This window comes from Suncus etruscus, chromosome 6 (assembly GCF_024139225.1).
Source record: "Suncus etruscus isolate mSunEtr1 chromosome 6, mSunEtr1.pri.cur, whole genome shotgun sequence".
NCBI classification, from domain to species: Eukaryota; Metazoa; Chordata; class Mammalia; order Eulipotyphla; family Soricidae; genus Suncus; species Suncus etruscus.
In genome coordinates, this window is record NC_064853.1 from 117,021,962 (window position 1) to 117,048,116 (window position 26,155).

At 35.6% G+C, this 26,155-nt stretch overlaps 1 protein-coding gene across 1 annotated transcript in view; it reads left to right on the plus strand.

Moving 5' to 3' along the window:
* Positions 1 to 26,155, plus strand: part of HECW1 (HECT, C2 and WW domain containing E3 ubiquitin protein ligase 1) — a 328,209-nt gene that overhangs the window by 253,278 nt on the left and 48,776 nt on the right. Inside the window, exons 19-23 of the mRNA XM_049775686.1 lie at positions 3,412 to 3,495; positions 4,318 to 4,427; positions 10,237 to 10,357; positions 11,085 to 11,198; positions 12,484 to 12,636. Coding sequence (XP_049631643.1) covers positions 3,412 to 3,495; positions 4,318 to 4,427; positions 10,237 to 10,357; positions 11,085 to 11,198; positions 12,484 to 12,636 — 582 coding nt within the window. The remainder of the gene's footprint in view (positions 1 to 3,411; positions 3,496 to 4,317; positions 4,428 to 10,236; positions 10,358 to 11,084; positions 11,199 to 12,483; positions 12,637 to 26,155) is intronic.

Below are 26,155 nucleotides of genomic sequence, written 5' to 3' on the forward strand. Positions count from 1 at the left end.
GCTGTGCTATCTCTCCGGGCCCATCAGGAGAGATTTCTGAGTGCATAGTCAGGAGTAACCCCTGAGCATCACCAGGTATAGCCCAAAAACAAACAAACAAGTTTGGATATGGTAGATCTTTCTGTTTTAACTTTGGGAGATTATACAAGTCCAAGAATTTATCCAAATCTTCCAGATTCTCATATTTTGAGGCAGTTTCTCAAAGTAGTCTCTGATTACTCTTTGAATTTCTGTAGTATCTGTAGTGATCTCCCCCTTTTCATTTCTTATCCATTTTGTTAACTTTCTCTCTCTTCTTTTCATTATGAGTTTTGCAAATGGTTTATCAATCTTGTTTATTTTTTCAAAGAATTAACTTTTGCTATCGTTGATCTTTTGGATTGGTTTTTGGATTTCCACTTCATTAATTTCCACTTTAAGCTTTGTTATTTCCTTCTGCCTACCTTTTGTTTGGTTTGGTTCCTTTTGTTAATCATATCTTAATTTTATAAGCTGTGTCATTAAGCTATGTATGTAGGCTCCTTCTTCCTTCCTGATGTGTGCATGCAAAGCTATAAATTTACCTCTTAGTACCTCTTTTGTTGTGTCCCATTAATTCCGATCATTTGTATATACATTGAGATGCAAATACATTGAGATACATTTGTCTTGATTTCCTCTTTGATTTCATCCATGATACACTGGTTCTTGAGTAGTGCGCTGTTTATTTTTCATGTGTTGGGTTTTTTTCCTGTTTCCTTTCAAGGTCACTTCTAATTTTAGTGCCTTATGATCTGAATAGATAGTCTGTACAATTTCTAGTCTCTTGACTTTATGGACATATGTTTTATGGGTCAGCATGTGGTCTATCCTGGGAATGATTCATGTACATTGGAGAAGAATGTGTAACCAGTTCTGGGGATGGAGAGCCCTATATATATCTACTAGTCCACTTTCTTCCATTTCTCTTTTCAGATCTAGTATATTCTCATGTTTTAGACTGGTTGACCTATCACGAGATGACAGGGCAGTGCTGAGGTCTCCAATTATTTTTGTGTTGCAAGTGATGTCTTCTTTCAGATTTGTCAACAATTGTATTAAATATTTTGCTGGTCCCTCATTTGGTACATATATGTTTAGGTGTGTGATTTCTTTCACAACTTTTTTATTTTTCAAAACTGTTTACAACTTTTGTTGTACATAACCCTTGATTAGTAATAAATGTCCATCTTTGTCCCTTATAACTTTTCTGCGTCTAAAGTTTATGTCATCTGATATTAATATATCCACTCCAGCTTTGTTAATAGAGTTGTTTGCTTGGATTATTTGCTTCCAACCTCTGATTTTGAGTCTAAGTTTCACTACTCAGATGTGTTTCTTGTAGGCAGCAGAATGTTAGACTTGGCTTTTTTGTTGTTGTTTGTTTTGGGGCCACACCTGGTGATGCTCAGGGATTACTCCTGGCTGTGCACTCAGAAATCGCTCCTGACTTGGGGAACCAAATGGGATGCAAGGATTAAACCAAGGTCCATCCTGGGTCAGCCATGTGCAAGGCAAACACCCTACCACTGCACTATCTCTCTATCCCTTAGATTTAGCTTTTTGATTCATTTTGCCACTCTGTGTTTCTTAACTGGTGAATTAGTCCATTGTGGTTGAGAGAGATAATTGTCATGGGATTTACTGTCATCTTTGTGTAGAAGTTTAGCGTGTTAGTTGGTCTGTCTTGTCTTAAAGTAGATCCTTCAGTTTTACTTTTAAGGCTGGTTTTGAGCCTGTAAATTTTCTGAGTGGTTGTTAATCTGTGAAGCTATGTATACTTCCTTCAGAACTGAAAGTGAGTCTGGCTGAGTACAGTATTCTAGGTGAAGCATTCATTTCGTTGAGCTTTGTCACTGTATCCCACCACTGCTCTTTTGCACGTTATTATTATTTTTTTATCTTGCTGCTTTCAGTAGTCTATCCTTATCTGTGAGATTCATCATTGTGACTAGGATGTATGTGTTTTGGGGTGCTTTTCTTCAGGTCTCTTTTAGCTGGTGCTCTTTGGACATGCAGGATTTGGTTACATGCAGTAATTAGCTCTGGGAGTTTCTCTGCAATAATGTCCTTGACTGTACATTCTTCCTTTGGATTTGCTTCCTAGATCTCTTCGACTCCAGTGATTCTTATGTTGTTTCTGTTGAGTTTATCAAAGATTTCTATTTTCATCTGTTCACATACTTTAAGTACTTTCCATTGTCTGATCATTTGCATTAAGGCTCTTTTCCAATCTCTTCTCTTGTATGGAGTTTTATGCATCTCATCTTCCAGCTCCCTGATTCAGTCCTCAGCTGCTGTTGCTCTGTTGGAGAGGTTTTCCATTGAGATTTTCATTTAATTTACTGAGTTTTTCAGACCTGTTATTTCAGTTTGGAGGTTTCTGAATTCTATCTTCATTTCCTCTTGATTCTTATTTATGTTATGTGCAACTTGATCTATCTATCCTCCATATTTCTTTAAGCTCTATATGTGAGAGGCTATATTGGTGGTTGGCACTTTTAGAGTCATCAGAGCTGCCATCTTCATTCTCTATGCCTAGTGTTGGCCTGCATTGTTTCCCCCATTGTCTCTCTTGTTGTGTGGTTTATTCTACACATTATGGTGGGGTTCACTGGCTAGAAGATGCACTCCTCTTGCTCCATCCTCCTTGGGTGATTCCAGCTCACCTCCAATTATGCAGCTTCAGGAGGCACTCTGGGTGGGAGTTGGTCTCAAAAGCCACTGCTGATGGTAAGGCTGTAGACCCTTGCAATGACATTAGGCAGGCGATCAGGTTCCACCCTCCTTGGGCATTTCTGGCTAACTTCTGATCACACAGCTTCAGCAAGGACTTCTGGACTGGGGTTGGTCTCTGATCATTCAGCTTCAGCAGGGGCTTCCTGGTGGGGGTTGGTCTCAAAAGTCAAGGCTGATGGTCAAGCTGTAGTCCCTTACAAGGTTTTTGGCTGTGATCAGGCTCTACCTTTCCTCTTTAAAAGTTTGAAAGAGGGGCCAGAGCAGTAGGACAGTGATAGGGCATTTTCCTGGCACACTGCAGACCCTGGATGGGCCAGGGTTCAATCTCTGACATCTCATACAATCCCTGAGCTCAGGTATGGCCCCAAAACAAATAAACAAATAAAAGTGAATTTTTGAAACAATTCATCTAGGCCTGGACTTTATTTTTGAGAAGCCTATTTTAATGTTTTTTTCAATAGTGATAGGTCTGTTCAGGTATTTCAGATCATACTAATTAAAACTTCAGAGGTTATATGGCTCCAAAAATATATCCATTTCTACAAGGTTCTCTCATTTTGTGGCCTAATAATGCAAGGCATCAGGTCACATCCTTGCTCTAAATTCCTTAATTTCTGTATTGATATAAAATTTCCTCCTTCCCAATTTCTGTAGGGAGAAGATTCATTATATTCGAACTGAAGGTACTCATGGCCTTGAAAAGTTGTCCTATGATGCAGATCTGGTTATTTTGCTAAGGTAAGTTTCTGTGCCTAAAACTTCTAGAAATGCATTTGGAAGAGCTGACTTCTCCTTTGGAGAAACTCCAATATAGAAATTCTAGTGGCCTGGTACTTAATCACTTTATATTTACAACTGAGATATCCAGAGTGATGAATGGTTATTGATAAAGATTTTATTGTAATATTAAAGTGACACTAAGAATTTGCATGCTGAGATGAATCTTTCTATACATTAACAAAATTTAAGTGCTTTTGTTGTCTGGGGAATTGTAACTAACTCTCTCAAGGACATAGAATTAACCTTTTATTCCTTCCCTCCTCTCCTTTCTTTCCTCTTTCCTTCCGTTCTTCTTTCTTCCTTCCCTCTCCCCTCTTCCCTCCCTTTCTTCCCTTCTTCCTTCCATCCTTCCCTCTTTCCCTCTTCCCTCCCTCCCTCCTTCCATCCTTTCTTTCCTCCTCCATACCTCCCTTCTTTTCCTCCTTCCCTCCTCCATCTCTCCTTTCCTTCTTACTTCTTCCCTCATCCCTCTCTTTCTTCCTTCCCCCTCCTTCATTCCCTTCATTCCCTTCTTACCCCTCCTTCCTTGCCTCCTTCCCCTCCCTCCCTTCCTACCTTTCTTCCTTTCTCCCTCCTTCCCTTCCTTCCCTCATTCCCCTTCCTTTCTTCCTACCTTCCCACCTTCTTCCATCCCTTCCTACCTTCCCTCCTTCCTCCCTCTCTTTCTTCCTCCCTCCCTCCTTTACTTCCTTCTTCTCTTCATCCTTTCTTACTCTCTATCCTTCCTTCCATCTACCTTCCATCCCTCCTTCCTACCTTCCTTCCTTCCTTTTTTTGCAGTCTCTTTGAAGAAGAGATTATGTCCTATGTCCCTCTACAAGCTGCCTTCCACCCTGGGTACAGCTTTTCTCCCCGCTGTTCTCCATGTTCCTCACCTCAAAACTCCCCAGGTAATTTGAGTATCTGGCACTATATCTTTCATCTGTTTTAACACAGATGAAAGGAGGAAAAGATAAAATTGTTTTCAATCCTTCCCACATCTCAATTTTCTTTTTTTAATCCCAAATTGAAATGGTGACATCAATTTATTCTAAAATCACAGTCCATGTATACACATCCATATATCGATTTAGTGCATCCCACTGTTTTCCTAAACTTTCTATTAAATAAGAATGTCTGTGACCTCTAATTCTGGTCATTACAGAAAGTAATAGGTTCTCTGAGAAAATTTATAATTTACAAATAAAAGTGAAAGTTTCTTTCATTGAGCTCAAGAAAAAGTTAGAAAACCAAAAAAATATTAGAAAAAAAGTCAATCTTCCAATATCTGATTAAATTTTATAAATTAAATATATTAACTTGAATTAATTTAAATTTAATATCAAAGATTACATTTAATGTTATTTAAATGTTAAAATTAAATTTATTGTGAACAGAGCCATAGTACAGAGATAGTTTTAATGTATGATCTTAGCTACCTTCAACACTATCCATGTGCTCCAAACCACCCATCTACCATGTTCCTAAATAACTTCCTATCAACTTCATTGCTCTCTCCATCTATAGAACCCCTTCTTTTCTTTTTTTTTTAAATAAAAGTTTTATTTAAGTACCATAATTACAGGCATGATTGTAGTTGGGTTTCAGTCATAAACAGAACACCAGCCCCCTTCACCGGTCCAACATTCCCATTATCAAAGCTCCCCCTCTCTCCTCTCCCACCCTTGACTATATTCGAGACAGACATTCTACTTCTCTCATCAACAATCCCTTCCCAAATCTCAATTTTTAATTCAAAACACAATGTCCAAAATGATTATTTGTTGACTATTTGTAGCCTATTTTATGTATCCCAAGTAAGAGTAAATTTTATGTAATTAATTATTGAAATAATTTTTCTAAAAATGATAGTTCATGACACATAAAATTCAGTCTTCAACCTCAATAAATTTGGATCTCAACACATCTGTTTGTGATTTTCCTAAATCAACTTTCACATGATAAAAGCAAAGGTGAACATTTTATGAATGAAACCCCATCATGAACAACTTTGTAACATGGTTGTTCATCTAAAAAAATATGCAAACAGAACAAAACAAAAATCAAAGGTAACAACAAATAACATGGGCTATGTGACCTCTAAAGCCTTCAATATTGGACTATCTGACCCTAACAAGGAAAAATATCAGTAAACTCCTGTAACTAGAAACCCATCTTTGTACATATTAGTTGCCTTCTCACTTGTAAAGACACTAACTTGTAATGGTACTAACATCATTAAATATTACTTTTTGTAATGTTCAGTAATTTATAAGGGGTTATTAAATACTAATTTATTGTAAATATTGCTATTAGATGCTATAAGAACTAATTATGATGTGAGTTTATTAAATCATAGATTATTTGCATACTAGTAGTCACTATTATTGATCCTTTAAAGTTGAGAATGATTTTCTTACATGATGTATGTTTTCTTCCTCCTTTATATATTATAGGAAGAATGAACTGTTCAGTAAAATAAGATGAAAATATTGTTAATTGCTGGTTTATCAAGATAGTGAGCTTTGGTCAAGTTTATTCCTCCAAATGGAATCCAAATAGGGGAGTTGTATTTGCTTTACTTGGTTATCATGTTTATTTTAGTGGTAAATTCAAATTTCTTTTTTATAGATTTAAAAGTAAAAGGAATTCATTTAAAAAATCTAGCCATTTTTTGGGGGCCAGCGAGGTGGCGCTAGAGGTAAAGTGTCTGCCTTGCAAGCACTAGCCAAGGAAGGACCGTGGTTCGATTCCCCGGCGTCCCAGATGGTCATTGTTATTGTTAAGTCTTCTCAGTGTTAAGGGAAGTCTCTTTTGAGTAGGTCAATGTCAGAGCAGCAGTAGGGTCTTCCCTGGTAGAGGATTGCCTCCAGCTGATGTTATAGACAACCCTGGATGTTTCGTAGATGTCTTCGCTAGATCAGTGGTGAATGGAGAATGCCCATTCTTCTGAGGCCTGTGCCAGGTCATTATGTCAATTGAACTGTTTGTTTTCATTTGAAACTTTCTGTTCCTTTTTCTTTTTTTTCCTTTGCCAAATGTTAGTGAGACCATCTGATTTTTGTGTTTCTCCTTTGTTATATTTATTTTTATTAGGGTATTATAATTTACAGAATTGCCCATGATATAGTGTTTGAGATATACAATATTCCAACACTAGTAGTCTCTACTTCCTTCTGCAAATGCCCCCAAGTTCATCCCATGTATCCAGCCTTCGTTTGTGTCTCATTAGTGTTGTTGGTTCTATGGTTTAGATAAATACATTTAGCATACCTCTACATAACACCCTTTAGTTGTAAATCTGTTGTAAGAAAAATGTTTTCTTAAAACTAAGTAGCGGGCCCGGATGGATAGCACAGCAGCGTTTGCCTTGCAAGCAGCCGATCCAGGACCAAAGGTGGTTGGTTCGAATCCCGGTGTCCCATATGGTCCCTCCTGCCTGCCAGGAGCTATTTCTGAGCAGACAGCCAGGAGTAACTCCTGAGCACCGCGGGGTGTGGCCCAAAAACCAAAAAAAAAAACAACAACAAAAAAAAAACTAAGTAGCATTGCACTATATATGCTCATATATATACATATATATGCATATATTCCACAATTTTTGTCTACTTGGCTATTGCTGAACATAGATGTGCAGATGCTGGATTATATGATAATTCTATATCATTTTATTTTTTTTTAAGTTTTCATACTATTTTCCAAATAGTTTATATTCTCACCAAAAATAAATGAGAAATCATTTTCTTCACATCCCTGTGAGCACTTCTAGCCTTTTTTGTTGTAATATAGGCAACTGCTCGTTGTGTGCCTGCTTTTTGATTTTTATTATTTTTGGCTACTTATAACTCTGTGTGGTTAAGGGCACTCCTGAAAGTGTTTCAGGGATCATAGTGCTGATTATAAAGTCTGGGCTTCTCAAGCATAAAGCATGCGCTCAGGCCTTTGCCCAATTTCTCTAGTCACATTTGAGTTATCTCCCTTGCCCCACTCATTTTCAAGCATCGTGACACTTCTCATAGTATCACTCTCCTTCCTAAATATTTCCATCATCTTGGATGAATTCAATATCCACAATAGGATATATTCAATTCCCTGGCCTTTTCCTACTCAATAGTGACCTTCTTCACAGACTCAACCTAACTCATTTCACAGTCACCTTCCTGTCATTATTATTTTCCTAAAATCACCAATAAAACACATAACCATTTAGACATGTTCATTCAATCACTCTATCCCACACCATCCTTTGTCCTCTCCAGGTACCCCAACTAATGAGCCCCTCTTACTTTCTCTCTGTTATTTTTCCTCAATCCAACATAGATTTTATTATTTCAGTAACTTTCTTGTTATACCTTAAACTCAGTTTTATTTGTAGAACTCCACCCCAAAATAAACCTCACGATTTGCTTTATCTACCTCTGTAGTCAGGTAAATTTACCTGGAAGGGAAGATTACTAGTTATAAATTAATAATTTATCACCTCACATCATCCTTAATACCAAAAGAAATATTCTGCTATATTTTGATAACTTCCCTTTTTAAAACAGTTTCACTTGTCCCCATGCCTCTAACCTTTATATTTTAAATTATTAATATATTACCATGTATCATTATTAATATATTACTATAAAATAACCTTTATATTTTAAATTATTAATATATTACCATGTATCATTATTAATGTATTACTATAAAATATTACTGTGTAATATTAATATATTACACATTATTGTATTATATATTCAAGCCACAATATACTTTCTTCCTTCACTGAAGAAAGTGAACTTATTAGACAAAAACTCTCTCAAATGCTTGTTTTCAGTCCACCAAGCCTATGAAAGCTATCTCTGTTCTCCTCCATTTAGGCCTCTGCCCTGTAGATATCTTCACTAAATTTATTATTATTTTTGGACATCAGTCTAAGGAACATTTCTCAGTCCTCCTTCTAACTTTTCAATACATATAATATTTATTGACCACATTTCCCTTAAGTAATCTAGTCGGTTTTTCTTATGCATGTCCTCTATTTCTTTTGCTACCTTCTATTCTAACATCCTCAAGACTCAGTTCCAGATCTATTTTATTCCATATCAAATTTGTCTCCTTCTAATCAAACATTCAAAGGGAACATACTTATATTCTGCTTTCACTCCACAGGCTGTCTTCACTGACATCCATTTCAGTACATTTATACATTTGTTATCACAGTCTATTCATTTACTAAATATAAAACTCTCTCTTCCTAACAATTAATATTTAGCTTATAATTTCTAAAAAAAATACCTCTAATGTGACAACTTCTCATCTCCACCATGTCTAATACTAACTTTTAAATTGGGTTATTTAAATTCATTGTGGTACTTATATTTTTCTTTTTTCTGCTACAGAACAACTAATGATTTCATACTTCAGATCACATTATGTCAGTTCCCATACAATGGATTCCTATTAAATTTTACATAAAAGAGAGTTGCTAAACAGTGCACCTTGTCTTTTTGTCATATTTTTTTGCTCTACTCTCAGACTTCGCTTTGCATTACTCTGCTCCTAATATTTTACACTCCACAAAAAATGGAAAACAAATTTCCACTCTTCCACATGCTACATGCTACTCTAATTGCATTTCTTCTCCAAATTTACCAGTCAAGTGGAAATAGTTTTGACTCCTTCAAGCAAATTCATATATACTTATTTTTTTAGATATCTAAATGTTTTAGTTAAGCTTTCCTGAAAGTATTGCATTATCTCAAAAGTATTCCATTGTCTCAAAAAATTGAATTCCTTTCCTGGCCAAACAGTAAGCATCTGAAAGAGATGATAATTATATTTGGGTTTTTGTAAACTTTCTAGTTCCAGACTTCTCTAGCTTGTAAGTTTAATACTAGTAATTTAGCAATTATTGTTTAGTTATTGAAGAAGCAAACAATCGTTCTGGTCATTTGCAGAAATGCAGAACTTATTTTTTCTATTTCTTTTAAATTCAAACATAATAAAACATTTACAAAGCACTAAAAGTTATACAAAATACTTTTATGTAGACTGAAGGAATTATTGGGATTTTTTTTTGTCTGTTTTGGGGTCATGCCCTATGGTGCTCAAAGCTTACACCTGGCTATGCACTCAGGAATCACTCCTGGCGGTGCTCTGGGGACAAATAGGATGCCGGGTGTTGGACTCACATTGGTCACATGAAAAGCAAACACCTATTTCTTCAGTCTTGGAATTATTATTATTGTGAACTTTATTCTTTGTTATATAAGGTAATCTAATATAAAGTTTTAAATTCTCAGGACCCAGTATTCAGCCTGAATGTTAAACACCAAATATAAATATAGTCAGAAAAATTATACATATAAATTACGCACCTAATTATTTTTATAGTCACTTCTAATAGTATCTTACAGGAAAAGTTTATTCTAGATTTTATTATGTAAGACATTATTTATCTAAAATTAAATCAATAAAAAGTTTATCCAAGGTATTTTAAGAGAAATACAGCTTGAAATAATTGGAATGGAAGATAGTTTTATTCTCAGGATTCATCTTTTGTTTTATTATGTTTGTTATAAATGTCACTGAGGGAATGATGAAAAGTAGCAAAAATTTGAGGAAGAAAATATGAAAATGTAAGTAAAAATATGCCTGTTTGCTTCAACCTTTTACATTTCTGTTCTTTAATAAAAATATAATGAACATCAGCCTGTGTGCTTTTCACTGCAGGTTTGCAGAGAGCCAGTGCAAGAGCCCCTTCACCTTACCGGAGAGACTTTGAGGCCAAGCTCCGAAATTTCTACAGAAAACTGGAAGCCAAAGGATTTGGTCAGGGTCCAGGGAAAATTAAGTGAGTGCTCCTATGCTTGGCACAGGATTCAGATGGTAGATTCTTATAATTCCACCACCTCCATTTAGCTGCATTTTTAAAAATTGCTACTGTGATGTGACTGCCATGGATTTAATTCCATGATAGTATTCTCTGAACATTTCTGTTCATCAGTAGGAGGGAGGAAGAACTTGTGAAGTTGTAATGTAAAAACCAAGTTGTTACCTCAATTTTATAAAGAATAGAATTAGTAAGGGAGATTGGAGGGAAAGAGAAGAGAAAGAAAGGAGCAAGACAAAGCATCTTTTTCAAAGGTATTTAGAAAATCAATGAAAAGCCTTTTCAGAAAAAAAGAAATCTTAAACAATATAAAATATAACTTATTTCCTTTATTCTTAGGACAAATAAAACTTCATCAAATTAATGTGTTCTGTGTAACTTAGTGTTGAATAGAAATTTCAAATCTGTTTTTCTCTTCTGGGCTTATTATTTTCATCTTGAAATTCAAACCCAAACTCAGGAATGCACAAAAAAATTCTTTAAAATAATTGGATTTGATCAAAGGTGTTTAGCATTATATTCTCAATATTTAAAACTAACAGATTGTGTGCCTTTTTATTCCTTTTGATGGAGAGGCTGGTGTATGAGATAATAAGCCAGAGTTCTACTTTTATTTCTACCCACTCCCTCTCCCTTCAACATCAGAGTTTGAAAACCACTGCTCATGGCCCACATTGCTTCTTCCCAGGCTCATCATCCGTCGAGACCACTTGCTGGAAGGAACTTTCAATCAGGTGATGGCTTATTCTCGGAAGGAACTCCAGCGAAACAAGCTCTATGTCACTTTTGTTGGAGAGGAGGGGTAAGGCTTTAGCAGTTTTATGCAGACACTACAAATACAATTTAGAAAATACAGTGGCCCCTATCTTGGGTGATTTTTCTCAAAAAGGGAGGGCAACACTGGTAGTGGGAATGCCCCTCATTCATTGTCACTATGTGCCTTAAATATAACTGTGAAAGATTTCTAATTCACTTTTACCACAATAAAAAATTAAAAAAAAAAAAAAAAGGAGCAGGCTATCTCTAAGCCTTTGTGCAACAGGATTCTGATTATGTTCTCTGGGGAAGTCTGAATAGTGTCAAACTCGGTTTCAAGTACAAAAGCCTAAGAGTTAAATTATATTGTTGAAGTATAAACTTCATTATGTAATGAAATTAATTATGCAATTATATATCGTTAAATTGTAAGCTTCATTATATAAATTTAAATTATATATGTTGAAGTATATAAACCAAGAATACAGTCCAGAAGTATTAAATTTTTATTTTTTACTTCTACTTGGCTACTAAAAGTACACATTATCCTACAGTGCACCTATATAGCTACATAAAAAATATTTCATGTAATTTAAGAAAAAACTAATTCAACTGAGAAAGAAATATCTGAATGAATTTCAAGTTCATATTCATGCATACAAGTGTGGACACATTTCCTGTTAAAGAAAATTTTAGGTATCCACACAACAGAGTCCTTATTTTTAATTAACTATCTGTGTGTTTTATAACACACATGAAGTGAAGGGCCCCCTAGGTGCTGCCAGACAGCAATCTTCAGCAGAGTTCCACCTGGCAGTGCTTGAAGAACCCCTGGTTTCTGGTATTGTCTTGCTGCATTTTATTTTTAATTTGGGCTATCTGACTCTACAATTGTTTATTTTGGAGAAAGGGGGAACACCTAGGAATACCTGGAAGTTCTTGAAGACTACTATCCTGATTTTTTGCTTTGGAGTCGCCCCCCACTTTGTGCTCTGGGACAATAATGAATTAAATCCAGGGCTTCAGCAGGCAAAACTTGTTCTTAGCTCTTGAGCTATTTCTGTGGCCCAGATTTTATATTATTGAACAAAGATTAGCTCTTTTGAAAGTTTATTCATGAATATCTAAGGATATCTTCCCCGAACAATTTTTAATATAATATTCTTTTAAAAATTGATATTCTCATTGAGATCTACTCTAAAGAATTGATAATACTCTTTGCTTGCCACTGTTTAACTCTGAAAGAGCACAGTAGTGGATTAGAGTAGATTAGAGACAGGTCTTCCACATTGCCACATAATGAGATACCTGGGCTTCTTCTTCCTTTACAGCCTGGACTACAGTGGTCCTTCACGAGAGTTCTTCTTCCTTTTGTCTCAAGAGCTCTTCAATCCTTACTATGGACTCTTTGAATATTCTGCAAATGATACGTATACAGTGCAGATTAGTCCCATGTCTGCATTTGTGGAAAACCATCTTGAATGGTAAGATCTGATATTTTTCTTCCTTTATAATATTTGAAGGTTCTAGCTTTAGAAGTTAGTATTTTTTGCAAACCATCATGTTTAAGATCAGTGGGACAGATATTATGACAGAAGAGTGAATAACAGTCTTCAGAAGGAAGACCCTCTATTATTTTTGCCAATATACAGAATAAATTGTTAATAAAACATACTGGTAAATCTCAGATTCAAATTGATGTAAGATACAATAATTCATTTTTAATTGTACACTAAGGTAAGTAGACATAGGTACTGATTATTGATCAACACCCCTAGTGGACTTGGGGGACCATATGGGATGCCAGGGATTGAACTAGTGTTTGGTGCAAGGCAAGTACTTTTACCCAGCCATACAGTGGCCTTAAGTGACAAATTGTATTTACCTCATAAATAGTTGCTTTCCTGTGTCTATGCACATCTATCTAGAGATGTATATATTAAAATTATATTACATTACCAAGAAAAATATCCCCTCAGTTCAAGACATAGGATGAAGAATTGGAGTGTCATGTCATAGGATAAAAAGAGGAATTATTATAGCACCTCTTATAATAAGATCTTTGAGAAGAAAACTCATCAGACAACTGACAAAAGGTGTGCCAAAATTATTAGTAATAACATAGAAGGGGCAAGAAGCAGACCCTTCTCTCATTCACTACGAATAGGAAAAAGCAGGATATTTGATACAGAATACTAAGTTTGTGGGGTTAGGGATGCTTAAAAACTTAGAGAGAGAGAGAGGTGAGTTCTCTGGTGATAGTTATGATGTTAGAATGATATACAGGTGACATCATCACTAATATTATTGTAAACCATAGCATGATATGTGAGAGAGAAATACAGTGTAAGACCAAGGTTTAAGGGTCACAGTTGGGTGTACCAATAATACTTTAATGGATGTTATGTGAAGTAGAAGGTATATAAAGAAAAGTATTTGCAGATTTTGTTATACAAATTGGCATATTAGTATGCAACTGGACTTATGGCCTGGTTAGCAAGAAGGCAACTGGACTGGAAATGTTCAGTGAAACATTAACACAGTTGAAGTGTTTCTTTGTTGGAAATTGAGTGCTCAGAATTGTACAGTTGGAGCCATGCTAAAGAATACTGAATCTGGGAGGAGTGTGATGAGAAAATAAATAGGACTGGAGGAGGCAAAAGATATAATGGAAGGAGAAAAGACAGACTAAAAGGTAGAAATTGGAGGAAGTGTGTAGGTAGGCAGTAGAAAGAAGTCTTTGGTGGGATTTATTGGGACGGCTCAATTTAGGATATTAGGAAGTGGGTTTAGATGAGCAAGGAACCTATGATGTGATCTGCATATTTGCTATATAAAAGTAGTCTCAATCTCCCTTGAAACAGGTATCTAATTAATTCCCAGCACCTACTTTCAATAGGTTTTGTCCTCTCTTTACAAAAATTACTTAAAATTTTTGAAGCAGTGTGATTTACCATTAAATATAGGATTTCATTATAACAATGTTCCAACACCAACCTTTACCAGTGTTTTCTTGCTTCCACCATTGTATTAGGGTCCCCTCCCAACCATCTCCTGCCCTTGGTAAGACCAATTCTGAAAACAAGTTCTCAGGTTCTATTATCTTTGACTATTTATTATTCCCAAAATTATGTTTCTTCATATTCCACATATGAAAAATCATTTTGCCCTATGCTCCTCTCTTTTGTGAAGGGGCCCAACAGGCCATATCAATGTGTCTGTTACACACTGAGGAAGATATGATATGACGGTCCTTATAAAATACAAAAACCCAGACACCTACCCTGAAGATGCTAGGATTTGTAACTTTAAAGAATTTGAAAACCATCATAGTCCCACTCATATCACCAATACTTGCTATGTAACTGAAGATAAAATTGATAAAATTGCAAATATGGATCTAAATGGAGTTGATGCAAGATAATTTGCCATCATTAGCTACTCATTAAAAGGTATTTGTTTTGAAGTGGATAGAAATATTCTCTGTGAAGATTTCAACTCTCCAAAGCTTCAGCTCTGAAGCTCTTTTCTCAGGTTCCTAGTGGAAGAGCTAGGATGTAAAACCAGCACCATTGTATAGGAAACCTCAAATGAAGTCACACTCCTTTCTCATCAGTACTCATTTCTAGGTGTTTTTCTACAATTTATTTTGTCTTGTGATTATACAGATGTAGGAATGAAGGGAATTTTCCCTTTACATTTCTTGATCCTTCTTGAACTGTTTGAGCAGATAAATTAATGTCAGAGAGATTAGTAAGAATAAATTTAATTAAATAGGTTATATTGCTATAAATTAAGAATAAGACTATGGCTTTTAATTCTTGACAAGTGAATGGGATAGAGGCTGAGGTAATTAATAACAGAGGGTTGAGACTCACACAATGAGAGGAAAATGTTTCATATCACAAGACCAGACACTTTGCAACTAGATGTCTGTCATATAGATAGTGGTTTTGTATATTCTAGGTGAGAGCAGATCAAATTAAAATTCTGTATAATAGAACAAAAACAATTATTCCTGATTTCTTTTGTTTCTAGACAAGTGTAAGAATATAATTAACATTCTATGTATTTACATTAAATAAATTGAAAATATCAATTTGAGGTGAGGAGTTTCTGTGTAGGGTATTTTGAGACCACTTCTAGTGACACGTCACTACTGAGCCAAATGATACTAGTATCTAGTGATGCAATACTATTCAAGTACAGTAATTTCTTTAAATACCCAATTTCTTGGGAGGAATGTAAGGACTGATGATCAAACCAAAAAATTGCAATATATTAAAATATATAAAACAACTTTGAATCTAGGGTCAGTGAAGTTGATTTGAATATTTTTAATAATTCATTGAGTAACTTTAAAATTGAAATAAGAAACATGCTGAAGTTGAGTTAAATAAAGTATTTATTAATTCATTTAATTATTTAAAAATTGAATAATTGGAATAAGGAACATGTGAGCATGTTTGATATGCTTGTGAAGAGATAGCAAAATTCTAATAGAAAATATGTTGACCTAGAAATTACCTGCCCACAAAAAGCAGATGAATGGCACAGCAAGCCAGCATGACCAACAAAACCTAAAATTCAAGTATGAACTGTTAGTTGTTCCTTAAACTCAACATTGTTAGCCCAGTCATTAAATGATACTAATGAACTTCAAAAGTGGTTCCAATAACTCTGAGACAGAGGTCTACAAAATAATTGTTTTCTACTAGCAAAGTAAAAAATGATCATAGTCCACTAAAGAACAGACTTAGAGGCATAGTATAGTTTAATTTGAAAAAAAAAAACAACACAACAATGATAATTTAACATATTTTTACAATTTGAATACCTTTAACATGAGTATGTTAACACCAAAAATGCAACACATTGACCATCTTGATGACTGTGCTGATCGGCATCACTTGTAGATTTTTGTAATGTAAATTAAGTTATATAAGTACTATTCTCTATGCTGTAGAGTGATTTGCATTATAAGACAAGACTCCCTGGGGGTCCCCAGCAGGAAGAAGTAATCAAGACTCTGATACCTGGAGAACTGTGGACAGGAAAGATTTTTTTCCTTTATTGGTATTTTATTCAGTTACCTATCTAAGCACTAAAAATGTATTTTCTTTTCGTCTCATAATTACTATATGTAATTATGTACTACGCAACCTGTGCTCACAAGAACTACTGTCTTAAAAATTAAAGTTAGGGGGCCAGCGAGGTGGCGCTAGAGGTAAGGTGTCTGCCTTGCAAGCGCTAGCCAAGGAAGTACCAAGGTTCGATCCCCCTGCGTTCATATGGTCCCCCCAAGCCAGGGGCAATTTCTGAGCGCTTAGCCAGGAGTAACCCCTGAGCATCAAACAGGTGTGGCCCGAAAAACCAAAAAAAGAAAAAAATTAAAGTGAGGTAAGATAGTAAAAGATGCACAAGTACTTTTTCTAGAATTTTGTAATTAATGTAATTATATATCTTAGCAATTAATCAATTGGTAATTTTTATTAAATATAATAAAGGTTTACTAGATAGACCTTTATTAAATAAACCTAATTATTATTTTATTAAATAAAATATATACAAGGTTTAGAATAAAGTCATGAATTCAAAGTTTCCATTTTCTTATTCTCATAGTTTCTTTGGCTATTTAGGGAATTTTATAGTCTGTACTAATATCAGTAACTTCTATGTGATTGAGGAATGCCATTAGAATTTTGGTAAAGAATAGCATAAAATCTGGGGTCGGGTAGGTGGCGCTGGAGGTAAGGTGTCTGCCTTGCAAGCGCTAGCCAAGGAAGGACCTCGGTTCGATCCCCCGGCGTCCCATATGGTCCCCCCAAGCCAGGGGCGATTTCTGAGCACATAGCCAGGAGTAACCCCTGAGCATCAAACGGGTGTGGCCCAAAAACCAAAAAAAAAAAAAATAGCATAAAATCTTTATTATGATTGGATAGGATAATAATTTTCCAGTGATTTCCATATGTATTTCAATGAAAATGAATTTTTCCCATTTCCCTTTGTCTCCTATTACTTATTTTAATAGTGATGATTCTTTTTGAGAGATATATTTATTCCTTTACTAAATTGATTGTTTCTTTGTTTAGTTTATAGTTTATTTTAAACACAATTGTAAATATAATTGTTTTTATTTCTCTTCTAGTGTGTTGTTTGTGCATAGAATGCTGTAATTTTATGTGCTGATTTTATGCTCTGCTACTTTACCATATTTATTTGTTTCAAAACAATTTTTTGTAAAGTCTTCAGGGCATAGTATAAATTACTCTGAAAAAAACAACAATGATAATTTGACATATTTTTACAATTTGAATAGCTTTGATTTCTTTTTCTTTAAGGATTGTTAGATCAAAGACTTCCTATACAATTCTGGTAATAGTGAAGGAAGTGCAATTCTATTCTTTTTTTTTTTTAAGGGACACACCAGGGTTTTTTAGGAATTATTCCTGGTGGCGTGTTGGGGACTATTTGGAGGGGGGCATTTGGTGTATAGAGGATTGAACCTAGATCATCATCTACATGCAAAGCAAATGTCCTACCTGCTGTAGTATCTCACCAGCCCCTTCTCTCTCTATTCTGCATAGCTCTATTCCCACTTTATAGAGTTTTTATCATGAGTATGTGCTTAATAGGTCAGAAGGTTTCTGTGCATTACTAATATAAAAATTATTAAAAATAATAATATCCTGTGACAATAGAGAGAAGGACCAGGAGGACTAGTACATAATAGGAACCTTGCCACAAATAGTTAAGCATTGCAGTTAGGGTAGAGAATGACAATGATGTGACAATGATAGTTGGAACTGATCACTCTGGACAAAAACAGATGCTACAAGGGGACAACGTGGTGCATACCCCTTTATTAACAGTAATGCAAAGCACAGTGTCAAAAAGGGGAATAAAAGAAGAGAGAGAAGTAAAATGCTTGCCCTAGAGGCAGGTTGGGTTGGATAGGGGAAACTGATGAAGGGTGGTATTCATTGTATGAATGAAACTCAATCATGAACAATTTTGTAACCATGGTGCTTAAAGAAGTTATAAAAATCATAATTGGTGGCTGGAGAGATAACATGGAGGTAAGGTGTTTGCCTTGCAAACACAAGGATAATGGTTCGAATCCTGGCATCCCATATGGTCCCCAGAACCTGCCAGGAGCAATTCCTGAGCATAGAGCCAGGAGTAACCACAGAGAGCTGCCGGGTGTGACCCAAAAACCCTCCAAAAGTTATAATTGTGTTATTATTAAATTTATTAAGACAATAATTTATAAAGTTTATAATAGAGTTTTTTCAGGCATACTATGTTCCAACACCAATACACCACCAGTGCTTCCTGTCTACCAATATCTTGAGGTTCTTGCCTGCCACCTAGCCTGCTCTCTTGACAGATGGAAAATCAATTTATTTCATTGATCCCACAAAACTTAAAGGGATGGCAAATGGAATTATCATAGAATAAATAAAATTTAATTTTATGATTGATTGTTATTTTAATCAGTATAAATAAAACATTAGTTTATTATTAAACATGTTTAAAATTTTATTAGCAGGCTAGGATTAGAAAGCAAACTTATGCACCATTACTGAGTGCCATATATAATGCCACTGGCTGGGAAGTTTTTTCTAAATTTTAGTGAAGCTCCTTTAATTTTTATTTCAAAACTGGTTTCAAGGCTATGATCCCTTTGCTATTGCTTGTCCATAAAGCTCCAAAATTATTCCTTCAAATATAAATGATGATCTAGCTGGATAATGATTCTTGGTGAAGTATTTATTGAGTTTTTGTAATATGTCCCTCCATAGTCTTCCCAGAATTGTATTTAATTGGTCTGTACATCTTAAAAACTCTCTTTGTCTGCAAGTTCCTTTTTGTTTGTTTGTTTTTGGACCACACCCAGTGACTCTCAGGGGTTACTCCTGGCTATGCTCTCAGAAATTGATTCTGGCTTGGGGGACCATATGGGACGCTGGGGATTCAACCCAGGACCGTCCTGGGTCAGCCACATAAGGCAAATTCCCTACAACTATGCTATCTCTTCAGCCCCAGAATTTCCTTTCTTGATCTTACTTAATTCAGTAGATTGTTTCTATCTTAGGATTTTGTCATTTTGATTTTAATGTGTCTAGTTTTCTAATATGTTTGAGTTTACTTTTTTCTGGGACCCTTTGGGCCTAATGAATCTTGGTGTCTGTAATCCTCAACTGTGGGGGATTTCTTATCAATTCATTCCTTCCTTCCTTCCTTCCTTCCTTCCTTCCTTCCTTCCTTCCTTCCTTCCTTCCTTCCTTCCTTCCTTCCTTCCTTCCTCCTTCCTTCCTTCCTTCCTTCCTTCCTTCCTTCCTTCCTTCCTTCCTTCCTTCCTTCCTTCCTTCCTTCCTTCCTTCCTTCCTTCCTTCCTTCCTTCCTTCCTTCCTTCCTTCCTTCTTGTCACAATACCCGTTTAATGCTCAGGGGTTTCTCCTGGCTAAGCACTCAGAAATTGCCCCTGGCTTGGGGGGACCATATGGGACGCCGGGGGACCGAACCGCGGTCCTTCCTTGGCTAGCGCTTGCAAGGCAGACACTTTACCTCTAGCGCCACCTCTCCGGCCCCATCTTTATTGTTTCTTTTTTTTTTTTTTTTTTTTGGTTTTTGGGCCACACCCGTTGACGCTCAGGGGTTACTCCTGGCTATGCGCTCAGAAGTTGCTCCTGGCTTGGGGGACCATATGGGACACCGGGGGATCGAACTGCGGTCCGTCCGAGGCTAGCGCAGGCAAGGCAGGCAACCTTACCTCTTGCGCCACTGCCCGGCCCCATCTTTATTGTTTCTTCATCACATTTGTCTTTCTGTTATTCAGGGACAATGGTGATGCTTACATTGTTCCACTTGGAACCTTTCCCATAGTTCTCTGGTATGTAGTACATTTCTTTTCAGACTACATCTCACCTTCTCATCATGGAGTTCCTTAATCTTTTTTCTTAGCTCCTGTTATTCTGCTCATCAGTCTTTTTTTTTTTTTTTTTGGTTTTTGGGCCACACCCGGTGATGCTCAGGGGTTACTCCTGGCTATGCGCTCAGAAGTCGCTCCTGGCTTGGGGGACCATATGGGATGCCGGGGGATCGAACCGTGGTCCGTCCGAGGCTAGCGCAGGCAAGGCAGGCACCTTACCTCTAGCGCCACCGCCCGGCCCCCCTCATCAGTCTTCTATTGACTTTTTATATCACCTACCATCTGTTCAATTTTATAATTTCTAATTATAGTTGTTTTTTCATTTAGATACTAACACTTTCCTGTGCCTTGCTGATTACTTTTGCTACTGTTTCTTTGAACTTGAATAACCTTATTATAATGTCACTAAAGATATTGAAGATTTACTGATGGTGTTTATTTCCTCATATTATTTTTATTCATTGAGCTTGTTGGGTTTCTATGTGCTTTCCCCATTTTTGGTCAATCTTGTTTATTCTTGTGAAAAACTAACTCTTGGAATTCACTGAGGAGTTGTGTTATTATTATTTCTGAATGATTTCTATTTTTTCTTAAGGGGGCCTCCAAAGTGGTAGTTAGGAAGTCCAAGGTAATTCTCCGCCATCTGGGCTGGAAAACATTTCAATGAAAGGACCCATGTATGTCATGTTGCTCAGACTTTGCAATTTTGATGATTATTTGGAACACCTGGAGAGTGCTTGGAGGCATCTAAAGTGACACAATGTGATGTTTAGGTGATTTCAGAAAAGCACCTGGTAATACTTAGGAATTATGTGGTGTTGAGGATCAAACTGGGATTGTCATTTTTACACTATACTATCTCTCTGCCATCTAGATCAAATAGTTTTGCAGTAATTTTTATTAATTTCTTCCATTGCCTTTATGTTTCAATTGTACTTTTTTTCTATTTTTCAGGTGTGAGGTTAGTTTGAGTTTTTTTCTTGTTTTCTGTTCATGCTGCCATGAGTGGTCATTAGAATATTACTACAGCAAAAAGTAGCTTGTTTTATTTGTATTTGGTCCACACCTGGCTGTGCTCAGGGTTTACTCCTGGAGGGATCATTCTTAATGGAATCTTGGAACTATGTGAGATGCCAAGGATTGAAGCCAGACTAGCCATATAAAAGGCAAATGCCCTAACTACATATCCTCAGCTCTACTGATAGTTTGTTTTGTAATTCTTATTCTTTTCCATGATATTTTTCCCTTTCTTTGATTTACTCTTTTGGGGTGGTGGATGCACTTAATCTTCAAGAGTCACACCTGCTTCTTTTTCAGTGTCTTCACTTGGCACTGCTAAAAGATCCATGTAAGGCATTATGATTCAAATGAGTATTGTCACTGCAGTTACACAGTAAGCAAACACCTTAATCTGTGTATTATCTTTCTGGCTAGTCCTTGATTTCCTCTTTAACCTAATGTTTGTTCAGTGTTATGATTTTAGTCTCAAATGTTTGTGTTCTTCTGGACTTTATTTATGGTTAATTTTTACCTATATAACATTCTGGTCTAAAAACAGAAAATAAAGTTTTAATTTGTATAACTTTATGAACTTTATGAATAATATTTTTGTCCCAACATGTGTTATATCCTAACTAATGTTCCATGATCACTAAAGAAGAATCTTTATTTTGTTTTGAGGAGGTGAATAGCCTTGTATTATTCTACTAATATCATAATATCTACTTCTTGAAGATTGCAATTAGTTATTCATTTTCTAACTGATTAATCTGTTCAATGATGAGAGCAGGGATATTAAAAGTCTACTTCTACTAATACAACCACATTAGGAAAAGAGAAAACACTCAAATCAACAACCTAAACACACACCTCAAAAGTATGGAGACAGAACAATAAATTATTAAAAAGAAAAGTAGTAGAGCATTAAAATAAAAACTAGATACAAAAATCAATAAAGAAATAAGAAACAGTCAATAAAACCAGGAACTAGTTCTTTGAAAGAATAAATAAGATCTATTAAAAAAAAACCTTTTGCGGGCCCGGAGATATAGCACAGTAGCGTTTGCCTTGCAAGCAGCCGATCCAGGACCAAAGGTGGTTGGTTCAAATCCCGGTGTCCCATATGGTCCCCCGTGCCTGCCAGGAGCTATTTCTGAGCAGACAGCCAGGAGTAACCCCTGAGCACCGCTGGGTGTGGCCCAAAAAAAAAAAAAAAAAAAAACCTTTTGCTAGGCTCATTAGAAAAAAGAAGAAAAATGCCTAAACAAATTGGATCAGAGACAAAGGGGAAATATTATAACAGAACTCTTAGAAATTCAAGATATTATGATAATTTACTATGAAGAGTTTTATACTGTTAAGCCAAAGAACTAGAGAAATGGACAGAATCATTGAACTGTGTGATCTTCTAAAACTGAATGAAGAAAAAAATAGAAAACCTGAACAGGCCACTACAATCTAAGAAATCGAGACAATAATTAAGATTCTCCACAGGAACAAATGTCCTGGTCCAGATGGATTCATTGGTGACTTCTATCAAACCTTCAGGCAAGGTACTTCTCAAGCTCTTCCAAAATATTAATGAAACAAGAGTCCTTCCTAACAGCTGAAGCTAACATTGCAAAAATATCCAAAAAAGAAAATAAACAGTACTACAAGATAATTTCAGACCAATTTCCATGATGAGCATTTATACAAAAGTGATCAAACTTTTTAGTAAATCAAATCCAACAACATCAAAAAAATCATAAACAATTCTCTAGTTGGACTTACCCCATGAATACAAGGGTGATTCAACTTATGTAAATCAATAAATATTATGTACATAATAGAATAAAGTTCGATTATGGAAATCAGACTAGAAATAATCAAAAGGACCCAAATTAGAAAGGAAGTCAAATAACCTTTATTTGTAGATAATCTGTTATCTATAGAAACCTAAAGAGTGCATTAAAAATTAGAGAAAACAAACCAATATTAGAAAAATTACTGGTACCAAAGTCAGAATGCAAATATCTGTCATATTCCTACATACAACTTTCGAATTTGAAGAAAAAGTGATAGAAATTTATCCTATTCAAATAGTATTCAAATATCAAGTCTCTGGAATTGATTTAATAGAGGAAGTAAATCATGCCACTTCAGAAATAGAAGTCAGTGCAGTGATTGTGAAACAGTGACTACTAATGAGGCCAGAAGATAGTTTCCCACTTGAAATACCCTAGCAGTGAGAAGCCATCAAGAGTAAAGTGGGAAAAACTACAAAAAGAAGCAGGGTAGATCAGCTCAAAATCTGCAATAGGTAGTGGGTGAAGATTATAATTCAGAGGACTCAATCAGGAACCACCACCTATATAATCTTCCTGAAAAGAACTTCAGAGTGGAAAAGCTATAGGTTCTATAGAGAGGTGGCTGGCTTTAAAATTAACACACAAAATCCAGTGGCTTTCCTATACACAAAAAAAAGAAAGAAAAGAAATTTATTTTTAATTTTTTATTTAAACTATTGTGATTTGAAAAGTTATTCACAGTTGGGTTTTAGACATACAATGTTTCAGGAACAATCCCATTATTAGTGTCAACATCCCTTAACCACTATTCCCAGAGTCCATCCCAAGCCACCATCCCTCCACCCCAGTCTGGGCCTGTTTTTAATTTTGGTTGTTAAAGTTTGGGTCTCATGATTTCATTGTTGTTAACTGTCTCAGATATTTAGTTCTCTTCTTTCTTAACACCATCAGTGCATCTGAGTACACTTAGCCCTGTCTACCATCATTTTATATGTGTCATTCTCCTTCCCTCTTCAATTTCTTTCCTTTTCCTCACTGTATTCTGGGGCCTAAGGTGTTCTCCACAGCACCATATAAGCCATTTCATTTCTTCATGCAGTTATATAAATACCACATATAAGTGATATCTTTTATTTATCCTTCTTCTGGCTGACTTTATTTAACATATCTTCCAGATTCATTCATGTTGTAATGAATTGCATGATGGCATCATTCCTTACAGCTATGTAATATTCCATTTCAATATATATGCACAACATCTTCATGATTGTGCATCTGTTTTTGGACATCTAGGTTGATTCCAACTGTGTTAGTCATTGTAATGAGAGCTGTGATGAACAGTGGTATGCATTTTGGTGAGTGCTTTTCTGTTCTAGAGATAAATACCCCAAAGCAGAGTTTCTGGGTTCGATGGCAGTTTTATTCTGAGTTTACTGAGAACACTTCACACTTTTTTCCATTGGGGTTGGACCAAGCGGCATTCCACTAGCAGTGGATTAGAGATATATTTTTTAAAATATTCCATTCACAATTGTGCCTCAGAAAATCAAGTAACTAAGAATTGTCTTAATAAAAGAGTAAAAGAAACACCTATACAAAGAAAACTAAAACATACTACTTCAGGAAATAAAAAAGAACACAAAAATAAAAAAAATCCCTGTTTATAGCTTTAAAAGATTAACGTCACTAAAATGGCAACACTTCCAAATGTATTGTACAGATTTAATGCAGATAAATCTATAAAGATATAAAATATAAAGATGCCCATGACATTTTTTCAAAATAATAGACTAGGGCCGAAGAGATAGCACAGCAGTAGGGTGTTTGCCTTGCATGTGGCCAACCCAGGACTGATGGTGGTTCAATTCCCAGCATTCTAGATAGTCCCCTGAGCCTGACTGAGGCAATTTCTGAGAGCAGAGCCAGGAGTAACCCTTGAGTATCACCAGGTGTGAACCAAAAACCAAATAATAATAATAATAATAATAATAATAATAATAGACTAAATACTGTTGAAATTATATGGAACAATAACTCTCATCTATAAATAGTTATAGAAATTCTCTGGGAAATGAATATGAGAACATCACTTTACCCAACTTCACACTGGTACTACAAAATGATTGTAAATAAAATAGCATAGTACTAGAATAAAGATACACCCTCAAATCAATGGAACAGAGTTAAGTATACTTAGTCAGATCAGTATGAAGTGAAGCAAAGAAAACCTTCCCAGCATGTAGTGTTGGAAAACTGGTCAATTACATGCAAAAAATAAAAGGAATAAAAAAAGTCAGAGCTCTTTCTACCACCATGCATAAAAGTAAAATAAAAATGAATTAAAGATCTTGGTATCACACCTGAATTCATAAGGTAGTCGAAGGAAGAAAGCAAACTCTCCATAACATTGAAGATAAAGGTATCTTAAAAATGAACCAAGACTGGTCAAACAAATTGAAGCAAAGATAACCAAATGGGACTACATTAAACTAAGAACTTCTACACTTCAAAGGAAACCATCACCAGGATACAAAGACTGCACACAAAATGAGAGAAATTGCCTACCCAACACTCATTTGATAAGTGGTTAATATCCAAGATACATAAATTACAGGTAGAGTTTAACAAGAAAAAATATTCCAGCCCCCATCAACTAATGTGAAGAAGAGATGAACAGAAACTTCCTCAAAGAAAATATACAGGTGGTCAAAGGGCAATTGAAAAATGCTCTACATCCCCAATTATCAGGGAGATGCAAATGAAAACTACAATGAGATATCATCTCAAACCAAAAGAGTGGCACACATATTTAAAAATAAACCAGTGCTGTCACTCATATAGAAAGAAAGGAACTGTCATCCACTGCTAGTAGGAATTTCAATTGGTTTATGGATAACAATATTCATGTTCCTCAATAAACTAGAAATCCATATGACCAGCAATACTTCACCTGGAAATATGCCCTTAGAGGCCAAAACTCACAATACAGAAAAGACATATAAAAGCACTCAATCTTCATTGCAGCACTAGTCACAATAGCCAGAATCTGGAAACAACATAAGTCCCTGAGAACAGGTGAGTGGATAAAGAAACTATGGTACATCTTAGTACTTAGATGTACTTAGTACATCTTTCCTTACAACTCTAAGGAAAAAAAGGTACATTTTTCTTTACAGGTATAAGAAAAATTGGAGTCAGGAAGTTTGACTATAGATAGGAGCAATATCATAATGAATGAAATTAGTTTGAGGGAATGGTGCAGACATAAAATGATTGCAC